This window comes from Chaetodon trifascialis, chromosome 14 (genome assembly GCF_039877785.1).
Source record: "Chaetodon trifascialis isolate fChaTrf1 chromosome 14, fChaTrf1.hap1, whole genome shotgun sequence".
In the NCBI taxonomy this organism is placed as follows: domain Eukaryota; kingdom Metazoa; phylum Chordata; class Actinopteri; order Chaetodontiformes; family Chaetodontidae; genus Chaetodon; species Chaetodon trifascialis.
In genome coordinates, this window is record NC_092069.1 from 3,450,416 (window position 1) to 3,475,324 (window position 24,909).

The 24,909-nt window shown below is 41.1% G+C and overlaps 1 protein-coding gene across 1 annotated transcript in view; it reads right to left on the bottom strand.

The window, feature by feature from the left end:
* The window catches only part of gabrb1 (gamma-aminobutyric acid type A receptor subunit beta1), an 80,367-nt gene that overhangs the window by 17,165 nt on the left and 38,293 nt on the right, over nt 1–24,909 (bottom strand). The window contains exons 5-7 of the mRNA XM_070978871.1: nt 10,320–10,402; nt 2,743–2,886; nt 640–792 (exon numbers count right to left, since the gene is read on the bottom strand). Coding sequence (XP_070834972.1) covers nt 640–792; nt 2,743–2,886; nt 10,320–10,402 — 380 coding nt within the window. The remainder of the gene's footprint in view (nt 1–639; nt 793–2,742; nt 2,887–10,319; nt 10,403–24,909) is intronic.

The following is a 24,909-nucleotide window of genomic DNA, read 5'->3' on the forward strand; positions in this document are numbered from 1 at the left end:
AAATCACACATCACCAAGTTATTTGGGGTGGCACGGTGGAACAAGTGGTAGTACTGTCACCTCACAGCTAGAAGGTCCCGGTTCGAATCCCACTGTGTCCTCCACCATGCCTTCAGTGCTGCTTGAGGAAAAAGGGGCCTTTCTGTGTGGAGTTTGCATGTTCTCCCCGTGTTCACCTGGGGTGTCCTCCTTAAATATCCCCCACTAAAAATATGCAAGACAATCACCACCTGACCAATGGTGACGAACAGAGCCCACTGCTCCTGGTCTGCCGTGGAGGAAGGACGGACCAAGGATGGGTTAAAGGCGGAGAAAATAATTTCACGGAAGCATGGCATGTGTGCATGTAGTGTGCAACTAACTGTGTGTGATAAATAAAGTAAATTTCTTCTTCTTCTTCTTCTTCTTCTTCTTCTTCTTCTTCTTCTTCTTCTTCTTCTTCTTCTTCTATTTGGATTCATCACCTGGGAACTATGAATGTCTGTAAAGAATCAGCAATCTATCTAATATTTGTTGAGGTTGTGGATCAACTGACCAGCAACAGACATACATTGCCATATAGAGCTATGCCACTGACTTGACTAAACATCATATCAGCAAACATGAATGTCAATCTGTAAAAATTTAAAAGTCACTGACCTAAGGCTACTCTGGCAGCCGAGGCATCATAGTTGATCCAGAAGGAGACCCAGGACAGGATGGTTATCAGAGTGGATGGCATATAGGTTTGCAGGATAAAATAGCCAATGTTCCTCTTCAGCTTAAAGCTCAGGGACAGACGTGGATAAGAACCTGTCAAAGACAAAGTACAGCATGGCTGAAGTGGGCAACACATGACAAGAATAAAAGATAGGAAGCCATCTTTACAAGGCATACTTATATTGGGTTACTGGATGGTCTGACCTGGGTTTTTTTGGTGTACAGATGTCAAAATGAAATTTAGAATAACCTGAGTCTGAGCCACTTCACAGCCTAGGAAAAAAGCTGAAGGAGAGCCTGCCCTACTGACCTAATGTGGCTGTAACGGTTTGTGTATTTGTGCTGAACAGCCCTGGTATATGCAATCCCATGCATGCAGCCCAACACAGACTACAAGGTATGGAGACTGATGTACATAATGTGGAACCAAAGCTCACAAGTGCCTGCAAATTGTTAGCTGTTCGCTGTTCAACCTGTGCTATAGGTTAGCAGAGCAAGCTGGTTGGTGTGCAAGTCTGCCACACTGTGGTAACCACAAAAGGATAAATGCAACAGTAGAGCTAGAATATCTGTCTGTGTCATTTAAGTCAGTTAAATGCAATTCAGGTTCCCTTTCAGCTACAACAGCAATGGAGAGAGTTGTCAAGCAAAAACAGCTCAGCCACAAGGTAGTATAAATCTCAAACTCACAATGTAACGCCCATTGTCTTTGCATCACTCACTACAGAGTATCACTGCCTCTGGAATCAACATCAGCACAAGAACTGAACTTCATGAAATGGATTTCCATAGTGTCACATCACCACGCAATGACAAATGCTGGCTGGTGGGTGTAAAGCTGTAAAGTTACATAGTTTGGTGACTTAGCTAATACATTTAGAAATTATTTACATATTGCGTAATGTTGGTGTATTATCAGGTTTTAGGAGATACTGCAGTGATGACAGATGGACAGATGTAATTACAGTCAGTACAGCGGTGCTTGTAAATCCAGAGAAAGAGGCCCTCTCTCTACTGGCTCCTCAACCATCTGTGCCTTTCAAGCATTCATGAAGTAGTGTAATTTTACCCATATATCTAGCATTAGCTGCACATGTTCTATAGTAAACAGATATGTCCACTTTATTTATATAATGAAGGAAGGGGAAATGTTATGACATGATGCAGTCAGGTACAACTCCAACAATAACTATGACCTCAACAATTAAAAAATAATTCTCTGGTGACGGCGGCCTGTATCATTGATATAGAAAATAGGTCCTGGGTCAGACTCTCCTGGCCATTGTGCCAAATATGGCACCTACTCCTTGATCTTGGACAGAATTAACAAGGATTCACAGTATCAGACAAACAAATTACATTTACTGTCTGATGTAACACAGTTAGTGATAAGACTAAACTTTTTTTTTAAATCAATTTATGTTTTTGGGTGAGAACACATGACTGACAGACTGAGCAAGCAGCATCTGCCAGAAATTGCTGGGTAAAGACACATACTGTACATATGTACACACACACACACACACACACACACACACACACACACACACACACACACACACACACACACACACACCTCCTTAAAGAGGAGACGAGATAGAAGAGGAAGAGGAAGACTTGAATAACAGTTAAAAAGAGCTTATCATCAACACATCAATCACAACAAAGAGGGAGACACACGCACACACGCACACACACACACACACACACATACAAACAAACAATCTGTGAACATTATTTCTTTGACATCTGGTGTATTTGTAGAAGTGTGTATTTTGATGTGAATAGAGTCATTTGGGTTTGCTGCCTAAAATGCTGCATTGAGTGTTTTCTAGTTTTAAAGGAGTCTATTTGTATTTCTTTCTTGTAACCGAACAAGTGATACATCCATATACATTATTTTAAAAAAGTTCCAATCTTGTGTTTTAAATTTTGATGGTGCAGTTAACTCTTAGTTTATGTTTGTATTGCAGAATGATGCAGAATGCACTTTATTGTTTTAACTGTTAAAAGCATTGAGCTGATACTTATTGACTCTGTTACCTGTGGCAAACACAGCTTTCTTGGAGAGTGTTTGGTAGTCTATGATGGAGAACTGGGGCAGTTCGATGTTCTCGACCCCAGTGACTGAACCTCTGTTGCTTCCTCCCTGCCAGTAGAACTCGATGTCATCAGTGGTGTATCCGTCTGAGAGAGTCAGGTGAACACAAAAAGTTATACCTCAACTTAAATATAAGGACAAGCATATTCACCTCAAGACACAATACAGCATATATGAGCAGAGTGCCATCACAAATTGACGGCTGAAGTCAGGTGCCCATGACTATAAAGTATTATTGAAAGTATTCTTGGATTATCACTGAAAATGTAAACAATAATAATAAATACTAATAATAATATGATAGCCAAATAAAATTATATAAAGAGGTAACAGTGTATCAAACATCAAACAAAAGAAAGGTTTGTTCAGTTTAAAGTTGTAACACCAGAGAGCTTACAGTAAAGGGACTATAATCAATATTTTTAGAACAATAATTTGAATAACAGTGTGAAAACAAAAAGACAAGGTAAGGGTCTCTCATAATTATAGCCAGTTTCAGCTCAATGTTTAGCCGTCCAACTTGCAACTTTACTGTTTTGGATCACTCTCAGTAAAAAAATCTCAGCCTGCACAGGCCAATCGCTGGCGAAATGGGGGTGAACAATTGGGGCTGCATGTAGATGTCATTGTGACTTGAAGATTCTGGCTCGATGTCTGACAGTCAGACCATCTAAGGGAGCCTCACTGAGATGTTTGATGGTCCCCGTTGAGTTATCAGATTGGGTTTAGTTTTTTCATCAGGCAGGTTTCTCATCATCCACTCCTTGCTCCCATCAGCACAAAGTGCCCCCCCCCCCCCCCCCCCCCAAGATGGTGGGAGATGGTCATTTAAACAGAAATACACATTAAAATAAAACATTCACAACTTCCCCATCCATTCCATAAGATATTTTATGATGTAATTTTCCACTGAAATACAACTGTCAGTTCAATTTTAAGTGCTTAACAGAAAAAGCGTCATTCTCTGTGTTGATAAGAAGTGAGCCACAGTGATAACAAAAGCAATATTTGACCAAAAACTCTGTAGCCACATTAATTTGAAATACACTACAGTCTTATTCATTTGACCTGGTCATAATAATAACTATAACAGTGGAATATTGGTTCCGAACTAGATATAACATCATCCACTCACAGGAAATGTCACAACTATGTAAATGAAGAAACAATAGATCACTGTTAAATTATTAGTGTGAGACTGATAAAGCAGAGAGCAGGCCTCTCATTTTCTGCTCAAATGCTGAACATCTTCTAGCTTCCCACAGGCTGAACTGGAACAACAATAAGCCTTCTCATTACTTTTTCTGGCAGGTCTCTGGGCTATGGCCACAGCCTGAACAAGAGTGAAACAGGCCCCTGCTGCCCTTTCATTAATCAGACCAATTTAATCGAGCCAGCTAGTCTCTGTGTTCAGATTCTCTCTCTTATCTAAAGGCAGCTGCAGGCTTTTAGGGAATTAACTACTTCTCATTACTGGAAGGGCTTCATTATGATTTTGCCTTCTGTTTTTATGTCTTATCCACCTAAAGTAGGTGTGAGGACCTCCAAATTTGGCATTAGAAATTATTTTAAAATACAGTGGAAAAAAAACAGTGTACTTTGCATGGATAGTTTAGCTGCGCTTTGCTGGTCACTTGAATGTCTGGTATAATGTCTGTTTTTTCTGTTTTTTTAATGTCTGTTATAAAATTTGTTTTTTTTCTTTTTTTACAACTTGGATGTTTTTTTTATGTGATTTTTCCATGAAGATCAGTTACCTTCAAAATTCTTTTAATTATGTCTAATCCTTAACCGCTGGATAAAGATGTCTCCTCTTCACTTTACAGCCTGACTTCCATGTTGACAGCATTCCCAATTCTTTTTGTATTTCTATCTTTTTTGTGCCTTTACATCTTTTTTACTCCATTATGCACTACAACTATTATTGGAATATGATCCATTGGTATTAATGCCGACTGCCTTATCTCCAAATTTTCTTCCCGTTAGGGGAAATCCATGACTACATACCCCTATACTACATAGGAAACTGGGAGTGTCCTGTGCTATCGGGGTCAGCAAGCCAGTGACCTCTGCAAGTGGAAGAAGAGAGGACATCCCACACCACTCCCAGCCTTCTACATATCAAACACGCTCTCTCTCTGCAATGAAATGGATGAAGTCAGTCTATTTTTACTTTTTCTTTGACAACCAATGAAGACATTGAAAGGAATTCTGCCTCATACTTCTCCAAACTCTGAATGACAACATTACTGACAACACTGTGGATTTATCTGACAACCAACTTATCAGAACTGACCAGGACACTGTGGCATGAGTGAAATGAAAGAGAGGGGGTTTGTGATTTAATATGAATAACAACCGGTGCAGGAATGCAGTAAAACATATCAATATTGCTCTACTATCCTAGTATTAGGTTTAATGGAGTGCAGACAATATTAGTGCCTGAAGGAAATCTCATCTGTCATTTTTGAAGGTGTTTACATTCTGCCGCAAGCTCCCAAAAAAGAAAAACTGGTGACATGTGCCACACATGCCTTTAACACACTGGATCACTTTTACTCCACCATAAACCATGCAAACCAATGCATACTTTGTAATACTGGCTGGCTGTAATGACTACATTTCCCCAGTGTGGGATAAATATAGTCGTATCTTATCTTATCTTATCTTATCTTATCTTATCTTATCTTATCTTATACCCCGCACACCCCTTTGACACACAGATCACTGCATAATACAGATGGTCCCAACAAACAGGCCACAATGGAAGAGGGCTAAACCATCCAGGACTACAGTAAGGTGATAGACTCCCGAAGCAACTGACATGCCTCAGGACTGCATGGGGTGCACTGACTAGGAGTCTCTGAGAGGCCCTGAGGACACCAATGCATTTGCTGACACTGTGCAGTCATACCTCAACTTCTGTGAGTAGGTCTGGCTCCAAGTCAAAGCCATCATAAGGTACAATAATCATACCAAAAGCTCAGAGAACTCAGGGGCCACAATGAAGAGACATTCAGGAAGGGTGACATAGATACATTCAGGCTGGTTTGACAGAATATCATGAAGGCCATCAAATCTCCCAAGAAGGAATTTACAAAACTAGACTGGACCATGACTTAAGCAGCAGCAATATGGAACGCACTAAGGATAATCACTAATTACAATAAGAAAAACCCTGCTATCACCCCATACCCCAGACTAGCTGATGAACTCAACCCCTTTTACACTAGGTTTGAAAGGTCCCCTACCACACACACTGGTGGCCCACTGTCCCTCCTCTCCCACCCTCCCTTTACTCTCACCGTCATGGAGAAGGACATCCATAAGCAACATGGATAAATCCAAGGAAACTCTCCCCTGCCACACTGAGAAGCTGTGTCATTCATTTTCAGTCAGTCCATCTCTGAATGTCATGCGGCACCGTGTTTCACACACAAACATCCACCATCATACTTGTTCCAAAGCAACTGAGTTACGGGCCTGCATGACTACAGACCCGTTGCTCTGACATCTGTTGTAACTAAGTACTTCGAGAGACTCATCCTGTCCTTCCTAAAACCAAATCACAAACCCTCTTCTGGAGCCTTCACAGTTTGCTTAACCGCTACAGGAATGATGCTGTTAACCTCAGCCTCCACCACATACTTCAGCACTTGGACACTGCACCCAGATCTTATGTCAGACCTCTGTTCATGGACTTCAGCCTTTAATATCATCTTCCCCGGCCATCTGCATACAAAGCTGATACAGTTACTGGTAGCCCACCCCATCTGCGAGTGAATTACAGACTGAACATAGAGTAAACCACAGGTGTGGCTACAGAAGATGAACATCTCCCCGAATGTTTCCATCTAGTTTTACAGAGCAACTGTTGAGATTGTCCTCACCTCCTCCATTACTCTGTGGTACCCTGCATCCTCTGCCCACATCAAAGGCAGATAGGAACACATCATGTGAACAGCCAAGGAGCTTACAGGACAGGAGTAAGTGCCAGTGAGTGTTCTGCATGATGCCAGAGCCACACAATGTGCCAGCAAGATAGTGGCAAATCCATCACACTTGGCTCAGTGCCTCTTCAGAAAGCTTCCATCCAGCCACAGGTTCAGTTCTATCAGTACCAGGACCACCAGAGACCCATACAGTTTTTCCCCAAAGGCCATCACTCTCCTCAACAATCCACTCCCTGGAGGCTTCAAGATTTCACATCAAACGTGCGTATGTTGAATACGGGACTATGACTGATTCCAGAGAAACTTTCCTCTTTCAGCCCATAGATATGACAGCTAACTCTGCGCATACATAATTATGTACAGTCAAGCTTATACAAGTGAGGCAACAACAAGCAAAACTCACTATTTCCACTGGGGAGGTAAAAAAATCATCCCAATAAACTGAAAGGTCATGAACTCTGCGTCTTCCTGCTAAATCAAGCTGCCAGTCAAAAAACTATAGATGAGCCCTTCAAAGGCCTACAAAGGAACCCTAACCCATACAGCAGCATCTCAGGGGACTTTTGAGAGAGTGCAACATCACTGATTCTGACCTGAGGTACTGTGTGAACAAGAATAATAGATGGAGAGATTTGTGGAAGAGCAGCATTTAAAGTTATCAAAAGCTAGATGAAATTTAACATCCCCAGAGTGGCTGTTACGTCTATCTACTTAAGGTGTTGTTAATAAGTAATCATATTAAAATATAATGGACAAATCAGTGTGAATCATATATTGTCCCCGTGAGTGCAGTATGTGCAAGTGTTTGACTAACAGCAGCTTGTTGGAGGTGGTAAAGTTCAATATGAACATCAACATGTTCACATACTGGACAGGCCTTAGGCCTAGCGTGGTTATAATCCATATTAAAATAATACTTGCCCTAAAACCTGTGTATCTTTTAGGCTTAAAAGGTCTGAAATATGTGTGGTTTGCTCCTTTTTAAACAAGTCAGAGTAAAGGCAAAAAACGTATTAAAACATTGATGAGAGAAATTTCTCAAACCAGCCCTGCCGCATAATGCACTTCTTTGCTATTAACTGTGTGATCAGTATGTCCCAATTTCTTGACAACTGTACCAGTTAAAAGTTTGGATATGCCTTCTCATTCAATTTTAATACTGAAAACATCAAAAATATGCAACAACACATGGAATTATATAGCAAAGAAGTGTAAACAAAGCAAAATGTTTTATATCATATAATGATATTATCTTGTTAAATTAGCCCTCACATAGCCTGGAGTTGTGTTTTGGGCGATTGTTCTGTTGAAAAACGATGATCCTCTGAAGCATAATTAGATGGGATGACATTTCGCTGCAGAATGCTATGGTAGCAAGGTTGGTTAAGTGTACTTTGAATTTTGAATTGCTAACAGTGTCACCAGCAAAGCACCCCCACACCATCACACCTCCTTGTCCATGCCTCAAGGTGGGAACCACATATGCAAATACTATCCATTTTCCTTTGTGCATCTCACAAAGACACAGTGGTTGAAATCAAAAATCTGTAGTTGGAGTTCTTGTTAATTGTGACAAACAGAAGAATCTGCATTTGGGCTTTCCTTGTCTCCTCTATGAAAGTCTGTATCTTCACTGTGCTGCATTATTATAAACTATGATGAACTCATGCGCTTGCAGATCTCATGCATTAGTTCCACGTTGATGAATGCGTTAGTGTAAAACGTTCTGAAATTCATTGGCTATATGGTAATAATTACATTTTTTAAATCTATAGTTCAATGTATTCCATTTTTGCAGAATGAGCATAACGTGTTAGGTCTACAGATCTACTAGTTGCAAGTTCCAACAATGTTGAATCAAAAACATCATCTGGCTAAAAAACATTTCATATTGCTCTTTCTAGAATGACTACTAGTGTTATGGTTAATATGCTGATTATGATCTGATTATAAGCCTATTCATATAATGGCTTAAGAACCAGCACACAACTCAGCAAACACTTTGAAATGTTTACTTGATTGTGTTTTTGAAGTTAAATGCTCTCTGTGGAGAGCATGCTGTTTCTGTTTAGCTAGAAAGCATGGTTGTTGGCTAGCTGTAAGTTCTGATCATTTGAGGGCCACTTTTTCTGAAAATGTCTGCGTGTATGTGATTAGTTCTTCATAATACTCTAAACAACTGACAATTGTATTTTAAGTCTGGTGTGTGTGTGTGTGGGGGGGGGGGGGGGGGGGGTGCTGGAACAAAATACGCCATAAATGCACAAAATAATTGAAATTAGATTTTACAATGTAGACAACATCAGAGATGAAAAAACCTTCAATGCACTATTCTGGTAACAGGGTTAGAAAATATGGGCTAAACCTTTGTTGTTCCAGAGAACAGCTGATTTATAACAAGGCTAATAAGTGTCATGTCATATCTGACCCCTCAGAAGTTATCTCTTTGTCCACAACACAAGATGACCTGACAGGGAGGAAAAGAATTCATTCAACTCTTTACTTACCAATTTTGGTGTTACCTCTTTCAAATAATCCAGCTATGTAACAATCCAACCTGTTCTCATTCCTATTGGTAGACTGCTCTTTTTACTATGCCACCAGATTGTTGAAAGCCTGGTGCCTCTCATACAGACGCTAAAGGATACCTTGTGCATCTGTATGAGACGTAGAGGGTTGACACAAAGAGTTGGTATTTGATGCTCTGGGAATAAAACCAAACTGAACTATCCATTCATGAAATTCAATGGCACACTTAGGATCCTCCTTACCCCAGAAATATGCACAAACATTAATGGTTTGTAAGAGTTGCATTTAACAATGTAATGGAACACTCAAAAGAAGCAATCCTAGCCAGGCATTACCCACAGAACACAGCATTGCCTATTCTAAATAAAAAGAACACATTCCAACAATGTAATCCACCACATGACACATTTATTGAGTCAACAGCAAAGTGAAGATTGAAGAGAACCTTGAGAAGGTTGTTTCTGTGGACGTTTTGATACATTCTGAAAAACTTTTTTTGCTGGGATTCTGGGTCTCTCACCAAGCTGACTACAAGTGCCGTACTCCATGAAGAAGCAAGTTCTGAACTTTCCAGAGCCAACTTTCTAAGCCTTCTAGGCAGGAGGGAGAAGGATTTGATACTCTAACTATATTTCCTTTGAACGTTTGATATCAATCTGCTAAACATGCTGCATCTATTTATTGACAGCTGTGTAAGCTCTTTGGGACGCCACAGAAGATATATAAACAGATTCAGTTTCAATCAAGTGCAGCATGACCTGCTGTCAGTCACCAGCCTAGCCTGGTGCATGATGACACCAACAAAACTGCCTAATGAACAAGTTACCTGTAAATCTGCATGATGTCATGTTTAGTCCTTTTCAGTCAGTCAGAAAAAAAAATGGACCAGAACTAAAAGGCAACATAATACTGTTTCCTTGGTCCATACCAACTGTGAAAGAGACTTCAAGTATATTTTGTACCTAAGGCAAAACTTTGTGTTGGGGTTAAAACACTGATGTACATATAAACACATGCACAAACTCAGTGCTACTTACAGCTTTCAATCTCCAAGGTGCAGTTCTGCTCATCTAGTGGGTATCTGCGCAGGTCCATCATGCAGGCAGCTGTTGTGGTGATCCTTAAAGAAGAAAGATTTGAAGTGATATCTGATGAAAAGTCCCTTTTGTGCACTAATGAACTACTGCAGCATTACATTACTGCACTTCCACAACTAGAAAGCCACATTTATATGCACAAATGGCAATTCATTCCACACCATAGCACATTTAGCATTCAAGTTTCAAAAGAGGGAAAACATTTCATTTCTTGATGCCTGGGTAAAACACTTTACTTGATAAAAGAATGTGAAATATAGTTCACTAACACACATTGAATCCCACAGTACACTTCCTACCTACTCAGCCTTCAATCACACAAATCCTTTTACATCTGGACTGAACTGTTTCTTTCCTATAATTGCTTTTGCACTTCTGAAGTCACGACTGTAGGGGAGAAAAGCCTTGTGTTCAATCTTAATTACAGCTATGAGTAATTAAGAATTAACACTAAAATCCAGGCAATCGGGTAAAACCCGTGACTTCCCCCCCTTTGAAGTCTTACATCTGAAGGAGGAAACACTTCAGTTTGACAGTTTAGGAGAGAATTAGAGATTGAGGTTTTTTTTTTTTTTTAATTTCTGAAGTCTGTGTTGATGAGAACCACTAACAGTTCTTGGTGAGAGTGAGAGAGGATGTAGTCGTTTAGTGTGTTGGTCCTATTCATTTGGTGTCCTGGAACAAATGCCAGCCTGGTTACAGCCTCATACAGCTGCTTATGAGTTTGCTTTTTAGTGGAAAGGTCCATCCATCCATCCATTTTCTATGCCGCTTATCCCTTTCGGGGTCGCGGGGGGGCCGGAGCCTATCTCGGCTGTCAACGGGCGAGAGGCGGGGTACACCCTGAACCGGTCGCCAGCCAATCGCAGGGCACATACACTCACCATTCACACTCACACTCACACCTAGGAGCAATTTAGAGTCACCAATCAACCTAATGAGCATGTTTTTGGTCTGTGGGAGGAAGCCGGAGTGCCTACGCATGCACGGGAAGAACATGCGAACTTCACACAGAAAGGCCCAACCCGGGAATCTAACCTGCGACCTTCTTGCTGGCACGTGCACTACCTGCTGCGCACCGTGCAGCCCTAGTGGAAAGGTCAGTCATCTTAATATTTGTTTGAAACAGATAACACAATTAAACCTCTTCCTAGCTAATCACTAATCACTACTTTAGACATATAACATTTAACATGCTGTAATGGAAACATATTACAGGGGTTATGGAGAAGAAATATTCCTGTTTGCTTGCAGTTACAATCATTCAAACTGCAAATTGGTAGCACAGTGAATATACATGACAAATGAGCCCTACACTTATATACTTTAGTAAGCGGTACGCATACTGCACCAATATGAGTTCAACAGTATACTCAATGAGGGAACAGATGAACTAACCCCTGTAATTGATCATTTTCTATCTATATACAGAATCGAAAATTTCTGATGATGATGGGGCCCACTTTTGGGAGAAGTTATGAGTATATATGTATATGAGTGTCTATGTGTAGGTATGCATATGTGTTAATCTATTTAAAAGCAGGCATGTTTTCTAAAATTTGATTATACTTAATTTGCACTCACACTCATACTCTTCTTTTAATCTTGACCTAATGTTTTTCCAAAAGAGCCATGTAATTGATAGGAATGTCAAACAATGCCTGGGACTTGAGTCAAGGACTATAAGGGTTCGTTTGAAAAGCACATATCTCCATGTGGACTCATTTTTGTCATGTTTTCTTGCTGTCAAGGGATTATCAATCAAATTAATTTTGATTTGAAGAATGTTGTCTCTGTTTTCACAAATAAACCCTGGAAAGATGATTAATTACCTCAGCATCGCCACAATTTAGTTTTCAAGCACTTAAATAAATTAATAAACCAAATAACTCTATCACCACCATATCAGCATCTAGTCAGTAGGTAATTAAAATGGTGGTCCCTGTAATTTATTTTAGATGGCTTTTCTAATGTCACTAAATGAAGCTACATTATGGAGTGGTAACCCTCTGAACCCTGTTTCTTTTATGACTGTCACATCTCTTAGCTAGGCATGTTCTCTTTGGCACAGGCCACTGTGACTTTGCATGTGAGTGGTACATTACTCTTCTGCTCTTGTTGTTTCCTCACTGATCTTTCATGCGGCACAAGGATGACGAAGTTTGTGTGAATAAAGTACTGTAGTTGTGTTATCTACAGCAAACCCAGGCGCTCTAGCTGTTATACACATTTCCCCGGCCATAAAACATCACACATCACTGAATTCCAAAAAATTCCATCACAATGCTACCTGTTTAATTTAGGCACATGGTCTCCCATCAGTCTACCTGCAAAGAGCAACCAAAACAAATCTTTCAAGAGTCACAAAATGCCTACTTTTATTGCAAATATTTTATGCTTTGATTAGAATTTCTGGAAATTAAATAAAATCCCTATAAAAGGGAATTTATCACTTATGCTTTTTAGTCAAAGCATCTGAGTGGGCAGGACAATATACAAACCTGATTCGTTGGGTCGCTGTGTACAACGTAAATTCAAGAGAATGCAATAACTTTCTCATTCTGTTTGTGGCTATAATCCATCCATCCATTGTCTATACCAGACTACCCCTTTTCTGGGTTGCGGGGGGGCTGGAGCCTATCCCAGCTGTCAATGGGCAAGAGGCGGGGTACACCCTGAAGTGGTCGCCAGCCGATCACAGGGCAACACATACAGACATACAACCATTCACCCTCACACTCACACCTAAGGACAATTTTAGAGTCACCAATTCACCTAATGAGCATGTTTTTGGTCTGTCCACGCATGCACGGGAAGAACATGCAAACTTCACACAGAAAGACCCTGCCCGAACCGGGGATTGAACCGGCAACCTTCTTGCTGTGAGGCATGCGCACTGCCTTCTGCCCCACCGTGCCACCCTGAGGCTATAATATGATGCTAGAATTAATTGGCTATAATATCCTTTATACAATCATGTGTTCACAAAGTGAGGTCAAACAATGAATGAATGAATCAATGAATATATTGTCTTTGGACTGTTTTCAATTGAGTTCACTTTGTGAACACATGATTGTATAAAGGATATTATAACACGGGCTTGGGAACCCCTGTGGATTTTTGGTTGGCATCTTGGTGTAAGACCATGACCATGTTTTGAAGATAAAAAGGAGGCACTAGCTAGAAAGCCAATATTCAACATCTGACCAGCTTTATGTAAATACACTTTGAAATGAAATTATATGATGGGCATACACTCCAGCATTGTCAGGGACTTCTTCTCAGGATGTTTCTGATAGTCCTTGTTGATACAACAGTGTCTGAGTGAGCAATGAAGGCTGTGAGATGTGTTTGAAAGCTCCAAAATAAGCTAATAAGTGGACTTTCATTTAAGAGAACTATTCTTCCCAATATCAAAATGAGCTTCTACTCTCACAGTGGTGAAGAACACATCCAGCCACACTATATTGTGGGTGTACTATCAATGGACAAAACCCGACACTGGATTATATTAGTTCCTGCAACAGAGGTACCTCAGGCTGGTCACCTGATTTATGCCTCTGGGCCCCAGAGGCATAAATCCACCTTGACTCTCATTCGGTTGGACTCTCTTGGATGAATGATGAAAGATTCTCACCTAAAACATCAGGGTCCAGTGAATGTTTTTTTTATTTGGCCTTGAAATATGTATGGGTAGATGGAAATGCATCATAACTATAAATATGTCTGTATCATCTGCATCTTTAATAAGGAGTCTGTCCTGGTGCTGAATGTGGCAGTGGTTTGGATTTCTTCTCATCGTGGTGGTGTAGAGCTCGGTGCTGCAGAATTTGAATACATTTTATTTAGAAATAAAAGTATACATTTTCAAACTTTTTCACATTTTACATAGGGATGAAAAATAAATCTTCATAAGTAAGTATTTACAGGTGGAGATGACAAGTGTGATTTAGGAAGCAAAGAAATCGTCTCTGCTCATTCTGCTGACAGTGTGTGTCCAACCACACACACATATCGCCATACTCAGCAGGTACAGTGTCAGGATGTAAAAAGCCCCAGACATTATGAATATTCATTATTTTATGACCTTGTTGAATATTCTGGGGCTGGTCACCCATGTCTTGGACACACTGAATGCATTAGGAAGGACTAGATTAATTATAAAGCAGGTGCACAGAGGGTAGATGGACAGTAAAAATAGAGTGCCAACTCTGCAACCTATCAGGAAGGACTGATAAGATGTTGAAGGTCACTGTTCCATTATGGCAATCATTAAGTCTTCACTGGGCAAACTGTGTTTACATGCTTGAATCTTCCAAAAAGTCTTTTAAGTCAGTCTCAAAGTCACATGCACACATATCCTTAAATTCGTTACAGGTGCTGGGTAGACCAAAAACTACCCATGCACTGGTTTCTCCTTCCCAAATTGTCTTTATTTTATGTGGAGTAAAAGTGGAAATCACCATAGCCGACAACTAACCATTACAAACATCTGGTCAATTTATCCAATAATGCCTATTTGATTTTATTTGCCTTCAGAAATGAAAGTGCCAGTTAGCCAGTTTAAGCCAGTATAGCGCTGCCTCTATGGAGTAAGATCTGTACATAGAAGAAATAAATATATACACATTAAATCAAACAGTGGCTGTGTGGTATTTTAAAGTTTGTTTAACTGGAAATATAGATTACAGTGAAGATGACTGGTATATCTGTTGAAAGCTGAGAATGAGCTGGCTAACTCTTGAAACTAAAAGACTATAAGTAGAGAAAGACAAAGTTCACAAGACTTGATGATGATTCGTGTAGCCACGAATGATTCGTGTTTTTGTTGGAGACGGTATCTAGAAGCCTGCAGATACACAGCAAATGCAACTCAAAGTGCTTTACAATAAATTAATCACATGCACAAAGAACTTCACACTAAAAAGACAGAAATTACATGAAATCAGGGATAGAAAATGAATGTAAAACAAGATGGACAATGAAACCCAATTGATAATAATAGTAAAAATTACATAGAATAGTGATGAATGGAATAGACAATGTATAACATATGATGATAGACAGAATTCACTAAACGGTAACAAAATAAACTGTGGAAACCTGCCTGTGAGGTGTTGGTGACGAGAGCATACGACTCCGCCAGTTTATGAAAATCCAGTTGCCCAGCAGCGCACCGCTGGCGCACAGGGTTGATCAGGTCTGGGGTGGCGAGCTTTCAGCGCACCTTTACGCCGCTGGCGTGGACTGAAATGGAACGAAAATCCAAATCTGCCGGCTGATTATGCCGACACCTCCCCCTACTGCACCGCAATGTCCATCCTGGTGCACCTCTGTGTGCCTCGGTTTAACAAAATACCAAGTGCGCCGTGCGTCTGCCTGCGCTGCACGAAAATACCACTGCACGGGGTGCGCACCCTGTGCCGCGCTGGCAGCGGAATCAAAAATAGAGCCCCGAATTGAGAAGCACTTCCACATATGGTAGGGCATCCAGGCCACCACAGACATCATCAGCCAAAAAAGACAGCTCCACCAACCAGCAATGCCTCCCTCCCTGATGAGCTCAACCACTTCTCATTTCAGCCAGGACAACAACCAACCAGCGATCAAATCTGCTCCCCATTCTGATGAACAGGCCCTCACACTCTCCACTAATGACGTGCGTTCTGCACTCAGCAGGGTGAATGTCAGCAGTCAGCTGCAATGCTTCAAATGCTTCTTCCCCCCACACTGGAACCCATCAATTTGCCTACCAACCAAACAGGTCGATGGAGGATGCCATCTCCATGGCACCACCCTGATGTACCTGGACAACGCTAATACCTACCAGCTCAGCTTTCAACACAGTCATCCCCCTCCAAGCTTGTCGACAAACTCAGTGACCTCGGCATCACCAACTCCCTCTGCAACTGGACCCTGGACTTTCTGACCAACCACACCTTGAGGCCTTTCCCCAAGGTTGGAATGGGGCTCATATGAATACGTGTTCTGACCAACAATCAATCAGTTTCTCCAGGAGCAGACAAGGACCTCAAAGCCAGAATGTTAAAAAGATCCAACATGAATAATAATGTTCCGATCACTTGGGTGTGGAGAGAGAATGCCTGGCAGCAGCTCTGTTAGTTCTCTGACAGAGAAGTCATTTATGGTAAGATTTTCATTTCACAATATTTCTCCTGGCCTTGGGCCACACAAAGGTCTTAGGGCTTTTCTTGGGTTTCAGCCAGCCTTACTGCTTGTGGTGTCATTAGTTTCCCTGGCCTCAAAACATAGTATGATCACACCTTTTGTCATTGATTGTCAGTGGTTCGTATCTGTTTTGCAATGAGAGTTCATGTTGTGGATTGAAGATTGGTGGCCTATTATTTCATTTCTTGCTGGATTTGCCTTTGCAGCAGACGACATCAGACCAAGCCCTGACTGGAATGGATGCTCTCGGTCTAGCACCAGTGGTGTGCCAATAAGAAGCATCACTAGGGGAAGTTAGTTTGGGCGCCTCAACAGCCGATCCAGAGGTGTTAGGACATGCCCAGGGCAGCGTGTCTGCCAGACCTGTGTCAGGATGTTCCACAGCTGAAGTGATCCCATGTATAGACATCTGTCTGTTTTCAGCAACAGGTACAGAGGCTGCTATTAGATGCAGTTTTTCAATCTTCTTTTCAAGCTGTGCAATTCTCTCCACCAGTCCAGTCAGCCACTCAAAGTCTGTGCAGCTCACAGATTTTGCCATATTCTTGATGTCCTGATCCAAGGTCTCCAGTCCCAGACACAGCAAAAAGACACAGCGAAAAGGCTTATGCTATTTGGAGTTCACACTTGCACAGTACTGAGAAATAAAAAAGTGCTAAAAAAATATGATTAATTCATTTAAGTATCTGTCATGTAAGTATCCGGGATTAACAGGATAGAAAAAAAAAAAGATATCAGCAAAAAATGCAAGCAAAGCAGGGAGCAAGCAGGAGAAGTGTCTGCTATGTAGGAGAGCAGGAAGAGGTTGTCAGTAACATAAGCCACCAACCCTTTTTGCAGATGTCAGAACCAAAAGTAAATCTGTGTTGGTCAACAGAAACTTTAGCGTGACCTGTTCCAACAGCTAAAATGGGACCTTAACCTGTGCTTAGAACCCAGTGCTAAATCCCACTGATAGGCTTGGATCAGAGTTCTAATTTCCATTAGTGGAAATGGACAGGGTGTCCATCCTCGACTGAGTAAAAGTCCTGCACTGGCCACTCCTACTGCAGCAGCTAAAGTATCCATTCTCTGCTGTTTCTCTATATGAGGCAGGTGAGCGTAGTATAGACATGACACCTCAGGAGTCAGAGGCAGGCTGGCATGCTCCAGACCAAGGCAAGACTTGCAGCAGCCATGCAGGTCATAAGACTTAATGTACCCAGCCCGGCATACCCTGAAGGCATCTTCACTTGCTTAACAGTGCTTGCATGCTGAAGAACGGGAGCCGACTGTCTGGTTTCAACATAATTTATACTCAAGGTGAGACCATGGGCTCTATTTTTGTTTTTGCTGCCAAGATATTGAGATATTGATAAGATGAGATGAGATGAGATGAGATGAGATGAGATATTGATCAAAATTTACGAAAATCCACTTGCCCAGTGGTGCGCCACTGGCACACAGAGTTGACCAGGTCTCGGGTGGCGAGCTTTCAGCACCACCGGCGTGGACCGAAATGGACCAAAAGTCCAAATCCGCTGGCTGATTATGCCGACACCTCCCCCTACTGCGGGGCATACTTTCAGCTACAGAAAACAAATATCAAAATGTTGAGCTCTTTCAGCACATCACGTTTCTTCTTTTTTTTAAGTTTATAATGGGTGTGGGTGGGACAGAATGTTCAGAGCTAGAGTGGAGAGCAGATGTGAAATCTTCTAAGCATATGCTCTTAAACTGGATCTTATGCCCATAAATTTCACTCCTCATCCTTTATTTTTACCTTAAAAAATTATTATGTTTTCTTTCAGGTAATGTCCCTGTTTAAGTGACTGGACTGACAATTTTGAATTTTCAGCTTCAAAGTCAACAGCGCGCCCTTCGAATTGACTGCCATGTTGTTTTACCTCTCACATCAAGTCAAAAACACAAAACCTCAGTCATTTCAAATGTATCCACACAAATTACACATTTACATCTTCAGCAATACCTTAGGATGCTGAAAGTGAGGTTATTTCAATCGAAGGACCTACAGATTTTTGAATGAGTGAGTCTTGTTCGAGTGGTACTTTAAAAGGGCTCTTTCACTTTTTATGGTTACAGTTACACACAGCTAATGTTGATTAGCTAATTAAACCTCCAACAGTTTGTTTCGTGGTCCTGGTTGGTGAATTAATGATAAGCTATTTTCAGCAGCTGAGACCTCTGTAGTATTTAACAGTTAATGCATTCGAACCTTGTGCTCTTTCTGTTGTTACACACACACAAGGACACTAATACATCTATTCAACTTTTACTCTACCTTGTGGATTGCTTAAAAAAATGAAGCATTTTTTCTTTCTCTCTCTCTGTCTCTTATGTCTCTGTATGCCTCGCTCTCTCTTCTGTTGAGATTAGTGGATTGATCTTAAGCTATTTTTGGCAGCTAGACCTCTGTCATTTTCAACTGGCTTTCAGCTGTTTGAGGTTCAGTTCATGATTCAAAAGTATGTCTGTCTCAGACAGACACACCCACACACACACCCCCACACACAAACATACACTAACACACATACACAGACACACATTAACACACACAATGGCTTTACTATCTTTATGGGGATTTGTACTGACATACAACACCCATTCATACTGACACACACACATACAGTACACATATATGAGGACATTTATGCTTCTATTCCACTTTTATTGTGCCATATATGCTGTTTTAAAAACTTCAAGTCTTCCATCTGTGTGTGTGTGTGTGTGTGTGTGTGTGTGTGTGTGTGTGTGTCTCCCTCTTTGTTGTGATTGATGTCTTGATGTTAAGCTCGATGTTAACTGTCAAGTCTTCCTCTTCCTCCTCTATCTCGTCTCCTCTTTAAGGACATTTTTCCTTGTATCTGTCCCTTTCCTACTTTTTAAAATATTAAGCTTTTTTCAGCATTTTTACAATGTAGCTACATCTAGGTGCTTCTAAAGGCAACTGGACTTTCTTGTGGTTCGAGAAGACATTTCGGCTGTCATCATAAGGCTTCTTCAGTTCTGACAGTGAACTGACTAATCTTCAAATCCTCCTCAAACTCACTCAACTTTGAAATGCTACTAGTTCTGCATACTTTCAACTACCGACATCATTTAAATTTAAACAGGTCATGAGACTTTGAACTATTACACTTGGATTCAACTTCTTGAAATATCCTAGTTTTACTTTTATGCTTTTTTCAGTCTTTTTTTAGTTTATAATGGGTGTGTATGGGACAGAATGTTCATACCTGTGTGTGACATCATCGCTGGCATGGGAGGAGGAAAATATTCTCTTAAACTTACTATCACCCTGACAAATTCCACTATTTTACATCAAACATAGGAAAATTGTTATGTTGCCTCTCACAGTCTTTGACCAAACCACAAATGTTCTGACTTGAAACTGTCTTTTATTGGTCATTTTAACTTCATCCACGCACAAGTTCACTGGGATACTGGAAACAATCCTCTCATCCTAGGAGCGACGTGTGGAGATCTGCGGCCTCCTCCCCTTGTTTTCTCTTTTCTGCTCCTGTGCTTTGCATTCCCTTTTGTCTCCTGTCTGTCTCTCAGCTACCAACTGTTCAATTACTCCCTGGGTCAACACACTTTTTCCAAATACATGGAAACTTAGTCATTATACAGGATGGGGATGAGAGTGTTATTATTAGCTCACTCTAGAGAGGAAGCTGCACTACAGACTCAAACACTGGTATCACACCTACTAATCTTGGGCTTCACAATAAACTGGAAAAAGAGATTCCTTTCATCCCAGCTTCTCCTTTATCTGGGAGAGGAGTTAAACTCGGACAGCACATGAACATAGCTTTCACAACAGAGAGTGGAGCCCAGGATGCTTTAGCACGCCTTCCCTCTGGTTCCCCTGGCTCTTGGACCAAGTGTGGGAAGACGAGCTGTTCGTGATTCTGATAAGGTCTGAAGCATACAGGCGTATCATGGCTGCCATGCCTGCGGCAGCTGCTCTCAGGCTTGTGATGGTAGCCCCCAAGCACAGAGATGTTCTCTCTCAGGCGGGTATAGAGATCAGGAATTACCCACTAGTAGGCCAGAACTTATGGGCTTCGCTGCTGAGCAATTAAAGAGGTTAGGCCTCTCTCTACTAGATCTTCTTACATAGCCAAATGGACAGGTTTGCAGCGTTTGTGTGAAGAGAGGGGACTGGACCCTACTGCTTGACTCCAGCTGTTCATAGACAGGATACTGACCTTTAGCGTGGTTAAAACGTATGCTGTCGTTATTTCATCTTCTCATAAAGATTCATCTTTGCATGAAGATGAAATAGCGCCATACCCAGTGCCTGTTTGTGCATAACAGACAGCATTCTTTGAGATTCCGTCACACCTGTTTTAGGCAGTTTCACAGGTATATCTCCTCTGGTTAGGAGAGTGTCAGAGCACACTCTACCAGGTGGGTCTCCTTCTCCACAGCTCTGCATGGAGGGATGTCGGTGGAAGACATTTGTGCGGTGGTTTCTCGGTCTTGCCCCTCTTCTTCTTCTTCATTTTAAGCTTTAATGTGTTTTTTGGATGTTGGTGATGGATGTTGATGAATTCAATATCAATATATTTGATAAATTCCAAAATGGCACTTGTGGCACTCTGTTATGTGGCGTACGCATAACGCACTGGCTGGGCATGACATGTTATTGTTTGTCCTTTTGGTGAAGTAGGTATGTGTTTGTGCTTGTGGACTGACTGAGTGTGGCATAGACTATATCCTGCTTCACCCTTATCACACTAGCGATAGCCTTAGAGGGCAAAGCCTATATGAAAAAGAATGTTACTTACATACCCTTACAGTTCATACTCTATGAGTCTGGGGCATCCCTCTAAGTTTTGGGCCTCATTGGATCTGTAATAGCTGAGGAAAAAGCTGTTCTTTGTAATTTAAAAGCAAGAGATAATGAAAGGCACCCTTCCTACAGGTGGATGCAGATTAAAGTTTTTCAGTGGTGCGCAGGCACGCCTACACTGATAGAATCTACAGTTACAGTAAGTAACTAACATTTTTGAATGCTGGTGTCTTTTTGGACTGGAGCTTTTACAGGTCTCTCTTTTTGACTCAGCAGTCATAATTACACACAGCAGATGTTGATTAGCTAATTAAACCTCTTTTTTTTTTTTTTTTGATATTACAATTTAGCTTCCAGCTTTTTTATCCATGCATTTCAGCTCATAGCTTCTTTAGTTAATGTCATTTAGCTTCCAATTCTGGCAATTCATTTCACTTTACTGCATTGCATTTGCAACTCTCAGCTCTTTAGACCAATGCCCTTTCTGTTCCTAAGTGTTAAGTAATTTAGTTCACTTGTGTGACATTAGCACAAACCATTTAGCTTCCAGCTTGTCGCACAATGTCTTTTAATGCCTAGCTTCTTTAGGCAATGCAGTTCACTTCCAGTTCTACCAGTTTTCCATCCCAGCTTCCAGGTTTTTCAAAAGTGCAGTGCACTTAAACATTTTCAAAAACACTTTATTTCACACTTCACACTGTAAAACCAGCAATGTTTTGAAGTTTTATTTAGCTGTCAACATTCATGCAGCATTTGCGGAAGGAAATTCCTGCAATTTCCAGCTATCATTATTGTTATTATTTCACTGTTTTAGAGGCATCTATCTTCATCAGATGTAAGCTACTACTTTTCATAATGGTAACATGTTTCAGCGGTTTTAAATAATTTTGGGTGTCTATGGGATGATTGTTTGAACATCAAGTGCTAAAGTATTCATACTTTTTTGACAGGGGTGCCAACAGTGCCAACATCTGCTCAGTTATTATATGTTCTATGTTTTGGCGAATAACTGATGAACCATGCAGCATAGCAACACAATATTTGCACAGTCTGTTCTTTGGACATTGCCTTTTTTGCTCATTTATGCCCGTAATGTGATTCTACAATAACCAGATTCAGCAAATTCACAGAGATGGGGATGCTGAATAAGTCTGCAGCACTTGATACAATTTGACCTGTAGGTGGCGCTAATAGATGTGAAAAATTGGGGACGCCCCTATAGCTCAGCTGGTAGGGTGTGTGCCCCATATATTGAGGCTGTTGGTCCTCTGCAGTGGCTGCAGGTTCCACTCCCGCTTGCGGTTCATTTGCTGTGTGTCTTCCCCTCTCTCTCTGCCCCATTTCCTGCCATCCCTTAAGCTGTCACTGTCATAAAAAGCCCAAAATAATAATAATAAAAAAAAAGATGTGAAAAAGCTGGCATTTCTGTAGGAAATTTTACTCATTGTTATTATTATTGTGCTGTTTTTGGCATCTCTCTACTTCTGGACTGTTTGTCACAGAAGCTTCTTTTCAACATCAAAACATACACCTTCTTTGGGAGATGTATGCCAAGACTTTTCTTTATTTTTTAAGTATTAAAATAAATAATAGAAGCCATGAACTGTAAGTCATAAGGGCAATGTGTATGTTTCACAGCTTGACATGTGCAATGTCCTCAGTGGTCCATATTCCTTTGTAGCAGAACTGGCCTCTAACTGACCTTTTCTTACCCTCTCTGCATTCCTTCAGGAGAAATGGAGTTGTAAAGCATCCCAACTTTCAAGAGCTATTAACCATTTGAACTGTTTACAGGGAAGGTGTTAATTTCAGAGACAAGACACAGACACCTCAACATCAAAGGTTGCCTTCTCCTCACCTTCTCCTCACTATGTTTCTCATGGCAACACTAATTCTTTCCTGATAGCCCCATGAGAGATCGGGACAATAAAACTGTCCGAATGAAAGGTGCCAGGCTCCAGAGGAACCTCCAAAAATCAGATAATGCTGATGGGTTGTAAATTAGACATTCCTGAAGCAAACTGTGGTATATGTTTGTGTGCCTTTTCCTAATACTCCAGGATAACCAAACTTCTACGTTGAACTTAACTTTTGATGTTTTCACCTTACAAGACTCACAATATGTATAATATTGATGTTTTTCCAGTTCCTCTAACTTGAAGAATGACAAAGTTGTGATTTTAACTGTTTTATAAAGTTTGTCTGAATTTTTACCATGGAACCATACTGCCATCTAGAGGTTCATAACAGTCAGGTTGAATATGCTTGACGTGATACATTTATTAATAAGTAACCGTAATAGTGATAATCATTTTGGGCAAATATAGTCTGCCTTTCTTTATTTCTTTATTTTGTGTTAGTTATACCTTGAGTCATCATACATATTAGGATGCAATTGTTACCATGATTATCGGAGCCTATCTCGGCTGTCAACGGGCGAGAGGCGGGGTACACCCTGGACCGGTCGCCAGCCGATCGCAGGGCACATACACACACCATTCACACTCACACTCATCCATCGTGGAGAGAACCCACACATGCACGGGAAGAACATGCAAAGGAAGGCCCGAAAGGCCCGACCCGGGAATTGAACCTGCAACCTTCTTGCTGTGAGGCATGCGCACTACCTGCTGCGCCACCGTGCAGCCCATGATCCAATCCAGTAAAATATTTAGTCCAAAAGCTGTTTTATCATTCCAAATTATGTGTGTAGATGATATGTTAGTCTCAAAAAGGCCACTGCACTCTGACCTTTCGATTGACACCTCACATGATCAATTGGGATGTTCCATGTCATGTTCACAGCAAATAATAGCCAAGTCCCTCATTCTGTTCTGTTCTTTTGTGTGAAGATCGAACCAAAAGGAACTGATTGTGCAGATGCCTGGCACTTCATATAGCAATGAATTTCCGAGGATATGCTACAGCCATGGGTAATTTACAGCCAAGTTCATGAATTCAGTGCAAACAAGGATATTACACAGGGTTTAAAATGATAAACATAGTAAACAGCGTCAATATAAATACAGATGCCTACATTTAAATTGCCTGAGTATAAATATAGATGGGCGGCACGGTGGTGCAGCAGGTAGTGTGCATGCCTCACGGTAAGAAGGTCGCCAGCTCGATCCCCGGGTCGGGCAGGGCCCTTCTGTGTGAAGCTTGCATGTTCTTCCCGTGCATGTATGGGTTCTCTCCAGGCGCTCTGGCTTCCTGCTTCCTTCCACAGACCAAAAACATGCTCATTAGGTTAATTGGTGACTCTGTCCTCAGGTGTGAGTGTGAGCGTGAATGTATGTACCCCGCCTCTCGCCTGCTGACAGCTGGGATAGGCTCCAGCCCCCCCGCAACCCCGAAAAGGGATGGTCGGGCATAGAAAATGGATGGATAAATATAGATATTTATCTAGATAAATACAGTAAATTGCCTTTTTTGAAGAGCCCCTAGACTATACATACTATTTGAAAAACATAAGTAAAAAAACATATGTAAAATGTTCATCCTCCATGGGATTGTTATCAATTTGTATTGACTTGAACT